Consider the following 17684-nt stretch of genomic DNA (forward strand, 5'->3'; position numbering starts at 1 on the left):
ATCAGCCTTCTTTATGGTCCAGCTCTCACTTCCATACATCACTACTGGGAAAACCATGGCTTTTACTATATGGACCTTTGTTGGCAAGGTGATGTCTCTGCTTTTTAAGATGTTGTCTAGGTTTGCCATCGCCTTTCTCCCAAGAAGCAGGCGTCTTTTAATTTCGTGGCTGCTGTCACCATCTGCAGATCATGGAGCCCAAGAAAGTAAAATCTCTCACTGCCTCCATTTCTTCCCCTTCTGTTTGCCAGGAGGTGATGGGCCCAGTGGCCATGATCTTCGTTTTTTTGATGTTGAGCTTCAGACCATATTTTGCGCTCTCCTCTTTCACGCTCATTAAAAGGTTCTTTAATTCCTCCTCACTTTCTGCCATCAAGGTGGTGTCATCTGCATATCTGAGGTTGTTGATATTTCTTCCGGCAATCTTAATTCCCTATGCCCTTTTAAAATGTGGTTTCGGGTTATTGGGTTGTTGTTTTTACTTTGGTTATCTACATTGTAGTTTTATATGTTGGTTATATTCTGTGAACCGCCCTGAGACCTCCGGCTATAGGGCGGTATTCAATAAATTCAATAAATAATAATAAAGCGGTGCGGAGAGGTTGCTCGCCCTTAGCTGAGGCAGCGCCGTGGGCCAGCAGATGGCGCTGCCCTCCTGCCTCCTTTTCCCGCAGGCTCCCTGAGCGCGGAGAAAAGTTGGGGGACGAGTCAGCCGGGAAAGGAAGGAGAGGGCGGCAGCAGCATTTGCATGAGCAGCGGGAAGAGCCAGTGTGTGGGGGGAGTGTGTGTGTGTGTATGCGCGCGCGCGCGCCTCTCTCCGTTTCTCGCTCGCTATATAGGATGTGCCGCGGAATGGGTGGCTCGTTTCTGTAGGCGCGCGTGCGGCTCGCCCTGCCTTTGGCGAGCAGCGTTTTGCAGCGCCGCCGCCGCTGCTGCTCTCCTCCTCCTCACCACCGGCAAGGCAAGCGATCCCGGCAGGCTCTGGCTTTTCCCGGCTGCCATCTCCTCCTCCTTCTCCGCCTGCCTGCCTGCCCTCTCTCTCTCCCATTTTCCTCCGCTGGGAAGCCTCGATGTGCTGCTGCCAATGGCCGGGGCACAGCCAGGGGTGCACGCTCTCCAACTGCAGCCGGTCCGCGTCTCGGCCAGCCTCAAGAAAGGCACCGTCTTCGTCAAGTGGGACGATGTAAGTTTGTGGAGCGCGCCGCCTCGGCCGCCCTTTGCCCGACCTTCCTTGCTCCCTCTCCCCGCTCACCTTGATGGATGTAGGGTGCCGGGATGGAAGGGGGAAACGCTACGCGTAATTACGCAACGGCCAGAGCGCATCGGCCGGGGGGGCTCGCCACATGTGCGGGATGGTGCCTCGCCGAGGGCGCGCGGTGCTCATCGGGCTCGGTGGCTGGGTCACACACAAACACGTGTCTGAGATGGGCTCTGCTGAGACGCAGAATCGGGGATCGGGTCAAATTTCAGCTGCTTCTGGGCACGCAGGGGTTTCCCAAGTGGCCCTAGCTCCGGAGCAGAGTACATGCTGGGGTAGCTCGGTCGGTAGAGCAGGAGACGCTTGATCTCAGCGTCGTGGGTTCGAGCCCCATGTTGTGCATGCTCCTTGCACGCCAGCGGATTGGAACAGAGGACCCACGCCGTCCCTTCCAACTCTACAAATCTATGTTTCTACGATTCAGTGCTTTGCATGCCGACGATTCCAGGTGTGAGCCAGTCCAGCCAAAGGAGCATAGGGCTGGGAAAGACTTACTCTTGAGAGACAGGCAAGGGAGGTGGGCATGAATGGAATTTGTACCAGTGGGCTTGACTGGGGATCTGGCAGTTCTCCCTATGTATTGTCCATTGCTGGTGCTTCTGGGAAAAAGCAGAAATGTCTATAAAGTGGAGTGGTGGAGGCAGAGTTGGGATTAGGTTATGCCATTTCTTTTTCCGAAAGGATGGATGGATGGCATGGAGATGAAGAAGCAAAAATGCTGTTGCATGGGTTGCGAAGCATCCTGACAAATGCAGGGTCCTGCGAGTGGGTGGGGTGGGCGAGTGCAGGTGCTGCCAGCCTTAAAGTTGGGAGAGAAGCAGGAAGGTGGAGCCGGTCTGATTTTTCTGTGGCGAAACATTGGAAGAGCATTGGTTCCCAACGAGTTACCCTTGGCAACAAGCAACTCAAATGCATTGATGTGGATTTAGACAAGCAGTTTGGCGCTTGTGTTGAGAAGAAACGGGCACAGCTTTTTTGTGTATGTGCCTAGCCTAGTGTGCACACATACAGAGAGAGTTTTTGAAGGGAAAATAATAATAGAATTGTAGTGTGTGGTCCATCCCCCTGCCATGTTTCTAAGTGGAACTTGGAACTGGATATTATTATTTTTTAAAGAAAGTTTGCTACTTGATCTTTTCCTTAAAAATTGTTTTTTGCACTCTTTAGTGCCCTGTTTAGATGCAGAAACCTCTCCGTAAACTAGTCTTCACTCACTTTCTCAGGTCCTCATAGTTTTTGCTGTCATATAACTACTTATTATGGGTGCATACAGTGACATTGGTAAATTGAGCGTTACAGATTTCCATAGGCAAAAGTAGGAAGACCTCCGTTGCCCAGAAAGCTTGCACTCTAAAACAGATAACTGAGGACATGGGAGGCATAGAGAGAAGGTGGTAATAGGTTTGACAGTACAGTTCTACGTATTTAGAATCTAGTTTATTTTTGCTTCTTTATTACCGTTGTATTCCACAATTTGCCTTTTAAGGCAAAGGTTATAAAGTGAAGTTGTTTTGTTATGGGGCATGGTGTTTTTGCACCTTACCTTCTGGCTTTGTTAGTGTTGAGGGCAGAAATTGGCACATGTGGTGAGAGCATCACTGGCTCAAGTAACAAGCAGTTATTTACAAAGTGAAGCCTCTTCCCCCTTCTGGCGTGACCCTTGTTTTGATAGGCATAGGAACAAGCAAGAGTACACTGTGGTCTTGTTCTCACAGGTATTCCACCTGCACCTAGACTGTATCACGGCAGGTGGGGGCTCACATCACTGAGTACTTGGCCATAAAAAAATAAAAACATGAAACCTGGAAAACTAATTTGCTAACATAATTGCTAACAAGACTTCTCTGTGCATCGCTTTATAGAGAAGCTGGCTTGGTTTATTCCTTGCGGCGCTCTCTCTTGAACTTGGATTCCCCCTGTGCTACAGCTTCAGAATTTGGATTTGTAAGTGGAGATCCTAAAGCAGAAAAAGAAAGAAAAGTTCTTTCCACTTCTACCTGAATTTAAGCTAATAGGTTATTTTAACAGGTTGTGTTGTTTAAGTTAACAGGTTATGTTATTTTTGTTTCTCATTTCCTGTTACAGTGGACACTAGTTGGAGTGGGTTTTGCTGGATGCAGGAATAGCAAAAATATTCTTTCTCATATAGAAGGAAAGATGCTGTGATGCTGAAGCTTGTTTTTTAAAATGAAGAGTGGCAGTTCCAATCATGCTTTATTTCCATATCTCTGGTCTTGATGTCTACATATAGTCTAATGGAGCAGTCAGGCACAGGCAGTGGTTAAACAGCTTAAGATAAAAAGTGTTTCCGTTGGGGCTTTAGCACTGATAAGCCCTTTCAACTGGGGAGGATACGGGACTTGTTTGTGACCCTAACGGGTGTTTAAGTGTAGCAAACTGAATTGAGGGAGAGCTGGCATTTCAATAAGCCTTAAAAATTAAATTCATAGATGCCCAAACATGCAACTGGCTGAGAACAGCTTATCAGAAACATTGCAAGATCTGGATTCTGAACAGAATTGCTGGTGACCTGTGAAACAGTGCATTTATAATCCACTTTATGGGTTCAGAAGACACAACTTTTCATGAGGAAGATGTTTAAGAGCAATTGTCTTCCTCTTAGTGAGGAAAGAATGCATGTCAGTGCCCATCTAGCATATAATTGGGTTGCAGTACAATTAACTCGGCTGCTATTGAAATGTTGCTTTAAAGGGGATAAGATTGTTGGTTTTAAGTTGCCCAGCCAGGTCTTGATGGATTTGATCACAAGAATTTCTCTTTTGGTCTGCAGCAGCCTCCTGATGTTGTTGGACTTCCAGCTCTCATCATCCCCAGCCAGCAGGGTCAAGGATGATGGGAGTTGTCCTAAACATTTGGAAAGCAGCAAAGACAAAATGAGGTGCCAAGCATTTCCGAACACATGTTGGCTTTTCGGTGTATAGCGTCAGAGGAGCAAATGCAACGCATTGGTTAAAAATATGGCAATATGGCAAATATGGCAAATATGGTGCAGTGAAGGCATGTTTTGGTAGAAGTCGGGATCAAAGACATTTCTGCAGTTCCTTCACTAAGGAAAAATCAGTGCTCATGCATTGGGTACCAAAGGGAGGCAAAGAAGAGGATTACAAGGCAGGCACCTCTTATTAAATCAAACAATTGTAGAGTTGGAAGGAACCCCACGGGTCATCTAGTCCAACCCCAAATAGTGAAGGTGCCCTTGGTTATACCAACTGATTTGGAGAACAGCTGCAGCTCAATGGTAGAGCATCTGCCTTGTCCATTCCCTGACACCGCAAGGGGGGAACATCTGAAAACTTGGGACGTTGTTACCAGTCAGCGTGGCAATATTGAGCTAGACAGACCAGTGGTCACTGACCTCCTTTCCTATATGTGCAACAATGTCCTAAATAATCTGTGTCACTAATAGCAGCTGCGACAAACTGCGGGAGCACCTGCGGGTAAAGTTAGATCAGCGTCTTCTGTGGCCGAGTTTTCGAAATGCTTGCAGGCAGCTGTTCCATCAGTGCTGGCTTCAGATATGTCAGGCAGGTCACAGACGACGTGTTCTTTGGAAAGAGGGTTTAAAAGACCATGCCTGAAATTACCTCCTCTCGTTCTGTCTATGCTCTTGGCATCAACATCAAGCAGTGTAAAAGCTGTGTGTTTATGTCAAGTCCTGGAAGTGTTGCTATGCTTCGAACAGCAATGAACAAACTCTGACCTCTCTGAAAGTTAAAGAGCTTTGTATAGAACTGGTCCTGGGAACTAGAACCACAGTTAGCCCTAAGGTCACAAATAAATAAAACCAACCAGTGTATGCGGCGTGTCTCTCGTTCTAATCCTAAAGCCAACTAGATGTGACAGTTCTGTGATCAGATCTGATGTCTGTTCCGAAAGAGGCCATGGGGGACAGGTGGGGACAGTTTAATTCCTTTCTCTCTCTCCTCTGCTCCCATTCAACATCCCGTAGCTACTACGAACTGTGAAAACAGTAGAAACAAATCTTGTCTTATTTTTGCCCTATGTGGCTGAGGGTGCTTTCACACAGCAGGTTGCTGTGAACTCGGTGATGCTTGGTTTTTTTGGGGTTTCTTTATTATCTTTCTCATCAAAATGCTGTCCCATTTCCACCTCCCTCCCTTTAATCTGGATTTACTGTTTCTGAGTTTTTATTTGAACTTTTCCATGGAATCTGGATCAAATGGGAAAATAATACAAGGTGGCAATGGGACGCAGGTGACAACACGCAAAACTTGCACGCACGAGCAGTCACTAAGTCCACAATACAGTGGTACCTCGGGTTAAGTACTTAATTCGTTCCGGAGGTCCGTTCTTAACCTAAAACTGTTCTTAACCTGCAGGACCACTTTAGCTAATGGGGCCTCCTGCAGCTGCCGCACCGCCGGAGCCCGATTTCTGTTCTCATCCTGAAGCAAAGTTCTTAACCTGAAGCACTATTTCTGGGTTAGCGGAGTCTGTAACCTGAAGCGTATGTAACCTGGGGTACCACTGTAAACTTTTTCTTGGAAGTGCTCTAATAGCAACACCTAATAGAGTGGTTTGTATGAAAAGTTTAAATCCCACTATTCTGCAACTTCAACCCAAATAAAATACATTGGAAGAGTCAATTGCAGATCTCTCTGGCTTTGCTAGTCTGGCCCTTAGTACCAAGAGACCACATATTGATGTGCACAAAGAGTGCAGTGTTTGAAATTAGCCAGGCGCATTTTGCACCTGGCTGTTGGCCACTTGCGACCAATAATAATGATTTAATAATTATTGGGCGTCCCAAGTAAAGATGTCTGAGTGCCATCCTGACACCTGACATCTCCACCACCTGGAGGTGCATGCCTGGGGATCATTGGATCTTGACTGTTTTCACACACTAGCAACACATCCTGTAGAATTCTATCTTGTTCTATTTTATCTGCCCAATCAGAATGAATTTCAGGAGCCAAAATGCTTTCTCTGTGCAGCCTGAGCAGGAGCAGTCACCATTAAGAAAAATAGGTCAGAATAGGCCAATATATATGTGGACAGTCCCTGGGTCCAGTAATTCCCTCCCCCCTTAACTACTTTAACTACTCCTCAGCTGCCGCTTAAGTCCTCCCCCCCTTAAGTTCTTAACCTAGCTCAAGGTTGTCATCTGAACTAACCAGATGTTTAACTGAGCATCTATCACATTCAGTCCATCATTTGAAAAATAAGACTTTAGAGCTGCCTTAAAGGTAAAGGTAAAGGACCCCTGGAAGGTTAAGTCCAGTTAAAGGCGACTATGGGGTTGCAGCACTCATCTCACTTTCAGGCCGAGGGAGCTGCGTTTGGCCACAGACAGCTTTCTGGGTCATGTGGCCAGCGTGACTAAAATGCTTCTGGCACAACGGAACACCGTGACGGAAACCAGAGCGCACGGAAACGCTGTTTACCTTCCCGCTGGAGCGGTACCTATTTATCTACTTGCACTGGTGTGCTTTCGAACTGCTAGGTTGGCAGAAGCCGGGACAGAGCTCATCCCATCACGGGGATTTGAACCGCCGACCTTCTGATCGGCAAGCCCAAGTGGCTCAGTGGTTTAGAAAACGGCAACTAGACATTCCCTTTTGGCGACTGCAACCTTGGTTTAAGGAGCCATTTGGTGCCTAGCTTATATATCTGAGTCTATAACACTCAAGAGTGCATGTCCTGGGATGTGGAAAATCTTTTGGGAGCTACATCAAATTGGGCCCACTGGATCTGTTGTAATCCAGCTGTGAGACATGTCTGGATTCTGATGTCCGTTCAGTCCGAAGTTGTATTAAAGTCCAATGCAGATAAAACACTGTATAGGATCCTTCATGCCAATCTCCACTCCCCCCAGTGTATGCCTGCCCCTCTTTCCCCACCCCTCTACATCTGTCTGTTGATCCAGCCTTCAGATTTCAAGTTGATGAACAGCAGAAGCAGGTACACCAAAGCAGGATGGAAAGTAGCCTTGCCATGCCATTGCAGCTTAAGTGCTTCCAAAGCAGAATAGGAATGTGCGAGGGATAATCCCATCTGATTAATGGGCAGGTTCTGGGAAAGTTGTGAGCTCAGGCGGCAACAGCAAAAAAATGTAAGCTTTAACTACTCCTGAGCTGCCCAGGTAAGATGCAAAACTGAAATGAGACAACATTTTGGGATGTAATCCCTTTATAGCACCTTTGGAGAACCTTTGCTATTGGGAAAGGCTAAATGCCCTGTACTTCTTTGGAAGCTTTACTTCATGGGTAGGCAACCTAAGTCCCGGGGGCCAATTGCCTTCTCAATCCGGCCTGCGGATGGTCCGGATATCAGCGTGTTTTTACATGAGTAGAATGTGTGCTTTTATTTAAAACGTCTCTCTGGGTTATTTGTGGGGCATAGGAATTCGTTCATATTTTTTTCCAAAATATAGTCCGGCCCACCACATGGTCTGAGGGACGGTGGACCGGCCCATGGCTGAAAAAGGTTGCTGACCCCTGCTTTAGTTAGTGCAGGACGCAGCAAGAACTTATTTTTTAAAAAGAAAAAAAGCTACCATGTACTTTAAAGTTTATTCTTAATAGTGCAAGCACAAATCCCAGCTGAATAAATATAAATTGACTAATTGCTGTGCTTGAATAAGCCACTGCTAATGCGCTCAGAGCCCTCATCGCCCTACCGGGTGATAAGCCGTGTTTGCAGCACAATTTTATGCATTGTTTAGTAACACTGTTTACTTAGGAACAATTCCCACAAAGTTCACTGGAGTAAGTGGGATAGTATTGTAGCCTTGCTGATGCCTCCTCGGGGCCTGATCCCATCCAAAGGGCGAAAAGGATTTTGCACTTGGCTGATCTTGGTAGATCTTGAGAGTGAAGAGGAGAGAGTGGGTCCCATGATCAATTTCAAATGTGCCTGTTGTAGAATCCTCTGCACCTAGTTGGCTGTAGGAAAGCCATAGCTCAGTTGTAGCATGCATGTGTTTTTTTATCTTATCTTGTTTCTACCCTGCATTTTCAGTGCAGCCCCCTTGTATGCCAAAGGTCCAAGGCTCAGTTCAAAAGGCTTTGCAAACAGCAGGTCTGGACAAATCCTCTACCTGAGATGTTAGAGAGCTGACGCTGGTCACAGCTCACCGGCTTTCCATACCTTGCTACCCTCCTTAGCTTTTTCTTCTCCTAAAGATAATAATAATAATGTATAATAATAATTTATTATTTATACCCCGCCCATCTGGCTGAGTTTCCCCAGCCACTCTGGGCGGCTCCCAATCAAGTGTTAAAAACAATACAGCATTAAATATTAAAAACTTCCCTAAACAGGGCTGCCTTCAGATGTCTTTTAAAGATAGGTTCCCTTTAACCTCACTTCTCACAATGAGGGAATCGCCAGAAGGCCCTCGGCGCTGGATATCAGTGTCCAGGTTGAACGATGGGGGTGGAGATGCTCCTTCAGGTATACTGGGCCGAGGCCATTTAGGGTTTTAAAGGTCAGACCAACACTTTGAATTGCGCTCGGAAATGTACTGGAAGCCAATGCAGATCATTCAGGACCGGTGTTATATGGTCCCGGCAGCCACTCCCAGTCACCAGTCTAGCTGCCGCATTCTGGATTAAATGCAGTTTCCAGGTCACCTTCAAAGGTAGCGCCACGTAGAGCGCATTGCAGTGGTCCAAGATAACCTGCAAGGCAGCAGAAGTTTAGGCGCAGAGTCTTCCTTCTCCTAGATGGGCTACCGTCCCTGGTTGACGAGCCCCACTTGCCCCTTAATTGTCTTAAAATAGCTCCCCCTTCCTTTAGATGATAACGTGTGTTAGTTCACTTCAATACAGTATTGGGGAGCCCAGGTAACCACTGCCTTGCACAATCGACCGCAAGACATAGAGCACACACACCATTTGAATGGCAATGTTCATCAACTTGAGGGGGGGAGCGAGCCCCTAAAATATTTTTTTTATTTTTTTATTTTTTTATAAGATATTTATTAAGGTTTTTTGAAATATTACAGTGAAAATGAAAAAGAAAAAAGAAAAATACAAAATAAAAACAGTTAAACACACACATATTTTCTATTACTTATTTTCCTTTAGCTTGTTTCCCGGACCTCCTCATACCTCCCTTTTTTGTATTCCACTTCAATTTATTGGTTCAGCAAATCCTTACCATTAGATTTTAACCCATTTATAACCCTTTTTTCATATTCTCTTAGAACATTACAGCTGGAAACCGCTTAATTACTATCCAACATCATTCTATCATTCATTAATTTTACAATATTTCTGTAAATAGTCTTTAAATTTCTTCCAATCTTCTTCCACCGACTCTTCTCCCTGGTCTCGGATTCTGCCAGTCATTTCTGCCAATTCCATATAGTCCATCACCTTCATCTGCCATTCTTCCAAAGTGGGTAGATCTTGTGTCTTCCAATACTTTGCAATGAGTATTCTTGCTGCTGTTGTAGCATACATAAAAAAAGTTCTGTCCTTCTTTGGCACCAATTGGCCGACAATGCCCAGAAGAAAGGCCTCTGGTTTCTTCAAGAAGGTATATTTAAATACCTTTTTCAGTTCATTATATATCATTTCCCAGAAAGCCTTAATCCTTGGGCACGTCCACCAAAGGTGAAAGAATGTACCTTCAGTTTCTTTACATTTCCAGCATTTATTGTCGGGCAAATGATAGATTTTTGCAAGCTTGACTGGGGTCATGTACCACCTATATATCATTTTCATAATATTCTCTCTTAGGGCATTACATGCCGTAAACTTCACACCTGTGGTCCATAACTGTTCCCAGTCAGCAAACATAATATTATGTCCAACATCTTGTGCCCATTTAATCATAGCAGATTTCACCGTTTCATCCTGAGTATTCCATTTCAACAGCAAGTTATACATTCTTGACAAATTCTTAGTTTTGGGTTCTAACAGTTCTGTTTCTAGTTTTGATTTTTCCACCTGGAAGCCAATTTTCTTATCCAAATTATATGCCTCCATTATCTGATAATAATGAAGCCAATCTCTCACTTTGTTTTTTAGTTTCTCGAAACTCTGCAATTTCAATTTGTCTCCTTCTTGTTCCAAAATTTCCCAATATTTCGGCCATTTGGCCTCCATATTGAGCCTTTTCAGAGCTTTCGCTTCCATCGGTGACAACCACCTTGGGGTTTTATTTTCCAATAAATCCTTGTATCTTATCCAAACATTAAACAGTGCTTTCCTGACAATATGATTTTTAAATGCTTTATGTGCTTTGACCTTATCATACCATAAATATGCATGCCATCCAAATACGTTGTTAAAACCTTCTAAATCCAAAATGTCTGTATTTTCAAGAAGTAGCCATTCTTTCAACCAGCAAAAAGCTGCTGATTCATAATAAAGTTTAAGGTCTGGCAGGGCAAATCCACCTCTTTCCTTTGCATCAGTTAATATCTTAAATTTTATTCTGGGCTTCTTGCCCTGCCAGACAAATCTAGAAATATATCTCTGCCACTTCTTGAAACAGTCCATCTTGTCCACAATTTGCAATGTCTGAAACAAAAACAACATTCTAGGCAATACATTCATTTTTATCACAGCAATACAACCCAACAGTGAAAGCTTCAAATTTGACCAGATTTCTAAATCTTTTTTCACTTCCGTCCAACATTTTTCATAATTATCTTTAAATAAGTTCCCATTTTTGGCTGTCATATTAATCCCCAGCTATTTCACTTTCTTAACCACAGTCAGGCCTGTCTCATTCTGAAACCTCTCTCTTTCAATCGGTGTTAAATTTTTCTCTAAAACCTTAGTTTTTAGCTTGTTCAATTTAAATCCTGCCACTTGACCAAATTCTTGAATTAATTCTAAAACCCTTTTAGTACTAGATTCTGGCTCCTGTAACGTCAATACTAAGTCATCTGCAAATGCTCTCAGTTTGTACTGTTTGGCTCCGACCTGTATACCTTTAACCAACTGGTCCCTTCTAATCATATTCAGCAGAACCTCCAGGACCGATATAAAAAGCAGTGGGGAGATTGGGCACCCCTGTCGTGTCCCTTTTTCTATCTTAAATTCTTCCGTCACCACATTATTTACAATTAATTTAGCCTTTTGTTCAGAGTATATTGCACCTATACCATTTTCAAAACCTTGGCCTACCCCCATCCCCTGTAGATTCTTCTTCATAAAGCTCCAACAGATATTGTCAAAAGCTTTCTCCGCATCCACAAATATCAGAACTGCTTTAGTGTTTATATTCACTTCTAGTTTTTCCAAAATATCAATTATATTCCTCAAATTATCAGACAAGTGTCTTCCCGGGAGAAAGCTCGCTTGGTCTTTATGAATCTCTTCCATCAATACTTTTTTCAATCTCTTGGCCGAAATGTCTGCAAAAATTTTATAATCCACATTAAGTAACGATATAGGGCGGTAGTTCTTAAGCTGAGTCTTTTCAGTCTCTGTTTTAGGTATAAGTGTAATGTACGCCTGTTTCCACGACTCTGGTGCCCTTTTCCCTTCCAAAATTTCATTGCAGACTTCCTTCAAAGGTTGCAATATCCACTCTTTCAAGGATCAATAATATCTAGAAGTCAGCCCATCCGGTCCTGGAGATTTGCCCAATTGCATGTTTTGAATGGCACCTTCCACTTCCTGTTCAGATATTTTATAGTTCAGCATTAATTTACTTTCTTGAGAGATTTTTTGTAATCCATTTGTCTTCAAGAATCGGTCTATGTCCATTTCTTTCTGTGGCCCTTGCGTGTATAATTGTTTAAAGTACCTCTGGAAACAGTTTCTAATCTCAATTGGGTTGTGTATATTCTTTCCTTCCACTTCTAAGTTTGTAATAGTATTTAATTTTTGTCTTTTTTTCATTTGCCAGGCCAACAATTTCCCACATTTATTAGCTGATTCAAATGTTTTTTGTCTCATTTGTTTAATTTTCCATTCTATTTCTTGATTCATCATTTTCATGTATTGTACTTGATATAATTTTATTTCTCTCAGAATCTCCTGCGACTTTGGTTTTGCTCTCAATTTCTTCTCACTTTCTTTTATTTTCTCCAAAATTTTATCTTTCTTCTCATTCTGACTTCTCTTCTTTATTGCATTCTGTTGTATCAGAAACCCTCTCATGACCGCTTTGCTTGCGTCCCAGATTACTCTTTTTTCTACATTGGTGTTCATATTTATTTCAAAATAGTCTCTCAGAGTTTTTTGTGCCTTTTTATATACTTCTTCATCTCTAAATAAGGTGTCATTCATCCTCCATCTGAAGGATCCGGTTGATATTTGTTTCATCTCCATCCTTACAGCGTTATGGTCGGAGCAGGTTTTTGGGCAGATATCTACTTTCTTTATCTTTGGTGCCATTCCTCTAGTTATCCATATTTGGTCAATTCTAGTCCATGTCATCTTGGCTTCAGAAAAGAAGGTTCCCTCTCTTCCCAAGGGGTTCTTTACTCTCCAGACATCCACTAAATCTATATTGTCTGTCATCTCAAAAAATGTTTTCGGTAGTCTACCATCCTTGGTAACTACCTGTCTTTGTGCCTTATCCATGTTTGTAGATACTACTCCATTCATGTCCCCCATCAAAATCAAATTGTAATCCAAATAGTCCAGTAAAGTCTTGTGCAACTTTTTAAAGAATTCAGATTTCCCCTCATTCGGTGCAAGCCCCTAAAATATTTTATGGGTTGGCGAAGGGACCTGAGTTCTTAGGAGTTGGCTCCCATGCTTACTTTGCAATGTGGTAAGCTGGCCCTGCTGTTTTGGGGGGACCTCCTGCTCATTCTGCAGAGGGAGGCCCTAGACTTCTGCTGCTAAGTCGTGCCCTGATGGGGTTTAGCCTCCCCTTAAAGCAATGACAAACCTAGACAGCATCTTAAAAAGCAGAGACATCACCTTGCCAACAAAGGTCCGTATAGTAAAAGCTATGGTTTTCCCAGTAGTGATGTATGGAAGTGAGAGCTGGACCATCAAGAAGGCTGATCACCGAAGAATTGATGCTTTTGAATTATGGTGTTGGAGGAGACTCTTGAGAGTTCCATGGACTGCAAGAAGATCAAACCTCTCCATTCTTAAGGAAATCAGCCCTGAGTGCTCACTGGAAGGACAGATTGTGAAGCTGAGGCTCCAATACTTTGGCCACCTCATGAGAAGAGAAGACTCCCTGGAAAAGACCCTGATGTTGGGAGAGATGGAGGGCACAAGGAGAAGGGGACAACAGAGGACGAGATGGTTGGACAGTGTTCTCGAAGCTACCACCATGAGTTTGTCCAAACTGCGGGAGGCAGTGGAAGACAGGAGTGCCTGGCGTGATCTGGTCCATGGGGTCACAAAGAGTCAGACACGACTAAACAACAACAACAACTTAAAGATGCCCCGGTGCTTTTCCTCCACAGCCAGAGTTGCTTTCACTCTCTTCCCGTCTCCGTGTGGAGCTGTGTCCCACCAGGGAAAAGAGCTGAAGTGGAAGTGCATAGGAGCTGGTTGTATGTAGCTAGCTGCTCACTCCATCTGTTAACAAGAGGGCACAATCTCCCACATATTATTACAGCACCGTTCTGGTGGAGAGAAGGCGACACGAAAAGCCATTATGCGACATGAGAAATGTTCCTAGCTGATTTCCTGAAAATGGCATGAAAAGGCGATGTTGCTCAGAGTGCAGCTTGCCTGTTCGGAATTAAATACCACCATGAATAGCAGTGCTGCGCAGAAAGAACATGTGTTAATTTTTCAGTTTCAAGGGATCTGAATATCTCGACTATGCCTTGCTTTTCTTATGAACCTATACAGCTGCTATATGCTGAGCTGGACCACTGATTTATCTCTAACCCAATGTATTTTCCACTCTAGCTAGCAGCAGCAGCTTGCTAAAATTTTGGGTAATGTAATGGGTTTAGGGGTTGCTCGTGTGCAAGTTGCCGCCACTCCTGGCTAGGTTACCTGGTTGAACCCTTTCTGACTGAACAGCCTCTAGCATCGTGACTGTCTCAGTCGCTGGCAGAATCCGTCAGTGGGCGTTTCTTGAACTTCTTCCAGCACAAAAGTTCTTTGACGCCTAGTCTCCGCCTAGTCTCCCTGCGCGGAAGCCTTCTACACAGGGAGGGTGTGGGCAGCGGAGGACCCATACTCTCTCCGCTGGTCTCCGGCGAGGAGTCTTGGAGCCTCCTCTCCGATTCCCCCATCTGCCCCCCTTCTCCACTGGTGTTACGCTGATTTCCTTCCCCAGCAAATGGGCTGCCCCTCTCCCTACTGGGACCCTCTCCGGCATCCCTCTGGAGCCTTCCCTCCGCCTCTAGCTCCGATGGCAGTTCCCTGACAGGTAAAGATCCTTCTCAGCACCTGCTCCCTAAAATTCTGCATTTGAGAAGAAGAAGAAGAAGAAGAAGAAGAAGAAGAAGAAGAAGAAGAAGAATTTTTTATTTATATCCCACCCTCCCCGGCCAGAACCGGGCTTCAGGGTGGCTAACATCAAAATACATTAAGACTTAAAAATCAGCAATCGACTGAAATACAGCTTAAAATCGGATTAAAATCAAAATAAGATCAGATGGCTACCCGCAAATTATAGCTATAGGGGTTGGGAACATTAAGTCCTCACCAGACTCAGCTATTTGTATGAGCCGGTGAGAAGAGTTAGGCCACTTATATGCAGGGTCTTGTAAAAGGAGAGGGGTCAGACAGGCCCCTGACCAAAGGCCTGGCAGAACAGCTCCGTCTTGCAGGCCCAAGAAGCCAAGGGTCTGAACCTGAGACCTTCTGTGTGTGCCTGACTGCTGAGCCATGGTCCCTCCAGATTAATTGGAGCATTGATCCATCCAGTCCAATTCCACTCTCACTGCCAGTGTTGCTCTTAGATATTTTCAGCCCTGCTACCCCTTCCACTGAAGATGCTAGGTCATTGCCTTTTCAGTGGTTAAAACCTTAAACACTCCTTAGGTATCTAAGGGTACAAGGTAATTTGATTAGGTGTGTGATTGAAAGTCCGTAGAAGTATAATAAGTCTATGGTTAAAACAAAGTAATAGATGCTATCCTGTGGGCTAAGCAGTAAAACTTTTTAGGCGTTCATGGTGCCGAAGTAGTAAGTGAATAACAACGTAGGATCCCGGATAATCTGACTGTTTCGCTGGAATCTTCTTCAGCACAATCCATAGATTAGAAAAATGCACAAGGAGCAGTGGTCATGAGGATATGTAACCACTCTAAACTATGGGTTGTGCTGAAGAAGATTCCAGCGAAACAGTCAGATTATCCGGGATCCTACGTTGTTATTCACTTACTACTTCGGCACCATGAACGCCTAAAAAGTTTTACTGCTTAGCCCACAGGATAGCATCTATTACTTTGTTTTAACCATAGACTTATTATACTTCTACGGACTTTCAAAGATTGACAGACGTGTGTTCATTTGTTTTCAAATATATTAGAGAATTTACAAGTGTACACATTTTGTTTTTGTTGTACTAAATCATGTATATTATGCAATAAGAACTACAGTGCTATCTAGTATACAGTGGTACCTTGGGTTACACATGCTTCAAGTTACATACGCTTCAGGTTACAGACTCCGCTAACCCAGAAATAGTACCTCAGGTTAAGAACTTTGCTTCAGGATGAGAACAGAAATTGTGCAATGGCTGCGCGGCGGCAGCGGGAGGCCCCATTAGCTAAAGTGGTGCTTCAGATTAAGAACAGATTCAGGTTAAAAACGGACCTCCGGAACGAATTAAGTACTTAACCCAAGGTATCACTTTACTGGTCTTTGTGTTGCTTGTTGTGTTCCCCACTTCAGACTGAGCACGCTCAAAAACCACAGAATGCTGAGTGTTTATATTATTTTAACCATTGGACTGGAAATGGAGTGGGAGATCCTAGAAGAGAGGGTTTGACTGGTTAGAACTCTGAACAGGAGCAGCCTGTGCTGCAACATTTTGCTGCAGGCTCCTTTGGTTTTGTTTGTCACACACCCTGTGAGCTTTTGTTTCTGTCATCTTTTCAAAGGGCAGCTGCCTGCCTGCAGCAGTAGATCATTGCAAAATCCTGGTGGTCAATAGGACAAGCTGCCTTGAGAGTTCTTTTCTTGATGAGGAAGAGTAAAGTAGATTTGGACAGGGCAAATGAAAATAAATAAAAATAAATTCAGTTCACTAGCCATTTTGCAGATTGATGCAGGGCGATAGAGTGACCACAGAGCCACTCCTGGAAAGCAGGTCAGAAATGCCACAAGGAATGCAGAAGGTTAGGGTGAATGACTCCTGGTGGCATAAGCAAGCGAGTTGAACCACTGGTAGAAAGCAAATGCAGCAGATTAAATGTAGGTCAATAGATAATTTGATCTGAGGAAAATTCCTTCCCTATTCCGCTTTTAAAAAGCTGTGGTTTTACATAATGATTTGGACAGACCAAAGCTTTACTCACCTGGAGTTGAGAGGGTATTGAATGTCCTCAGTGTTCCAGGCTTGGAAATGGAAAATATCAGGGGGTGTTGTTAATGAAATACCCCCCCCCCCCACTCCCCAAGCACATTTAGTTGTGGCACTTACAAGTCCTGACAGCTGATTTCAATGTTTTCAACATGGAAGCTGTACCCATACTTCGCACAATGCAAACTAACTATACGTTTGTTCCCTCATCCTGTTCAGCTTGAGCATTTCCTACATTTGCTCTGGTTGGACAGAATGGAAACTGAGTGCCTTGATACCCCTTTCACAATTTCTAGTATAGTTTCCATATTCATGTCTTTTTTAATAACAATAAGCATATGAATAGGATTGCTAATAATGTTCATAGTAGTACATAGTGTATCATACATATATATTCACACACTTCTGTATGTATGTACACAGCTTCTTACAATTCAGTCTACTCTTCAGGTACAAAAGGTTTGTTAACTGAGGTTGAGAATTTCTGACAATTTAATATTTTTCCAGCATCAAAATACTTCTAGAAGACTCATTCATTTTATATCTCCACCAAGGATTCAAAGCATATTGCATTATTTCATTCTGTATCTTTGGGCTCCTTTGGGATATAAATTCAATAAACAACTGCTTTATATATTAAAAAGAGTTTCTCACTTTGCTTTCCTTCTCTCTCTTCCCTAATCGTGTCAATGCAATGTTGAGGATGCCCTCTGTTAGCTTTCTAACCCTTACATCTCAAGAGTGGTGTGTTAAGTGAGACTATAACAGATGAGGCCACTGATTCTTAACCTTAAAAAAGACTTGGTTTTGAGCTGAGCTGGTGTCAGTTGTCAATATGGACATGGGCTGTTTTCCCAGTACGTGCCTCTCTCATTAACAGACATCTGGTAGAAGCTAGCATGTGGTTCTGGGCGGTGCCCTTGAACTTGAGTCCCAATGGGAGATTTTCCAGTAGGGAAGTAGATTCTTTACAAAAAGTACTGTGCACTTGTGGCACTGTTCCTCATTAGATCAGGGCAGC

General features: G+C 43.8%; 1 protein-coding gene across 2 annotated transcripts in view; it reads left to right on the top strand.

Moving 5' to 3' along the window:
* The first annotated feature begins 728 nt into the window (after positions 1 to 728).
* The window catches only part of PLCB1 (phospholipase C beta 1), a 481134-nt gene continuing 464178 nt past the window's right edge, over positions 729 to 17684 (top strand). For both annotated transcript variants that reach the window (XM_080998939.1, XM_080998940.1), the window contains exon 1: positions 729 to 1183. In XM_080998939.1, the coding sequence (XP_080855065.1) occupies positions 749 to 1183 (435 nt within the window). In that variant the 5' untranslated portion in view covers positions 729 to 748. The remainder of the gene's footprint in view (positions 1184 to 17684) is intronic.

This window comes from Podarcis pityusensis, assembly GCF_964106645.2.
Source record: "Podarcis pityusensis genome assembly, chromosome: 3".
Classification (NCBI taxonomy): domain Eukaryota; kingdom Metazoa; phylum Chordata; class Lepidosauria; order Squamata; family Lacertidae; genus Podarcis; species Podarcis pityusensis.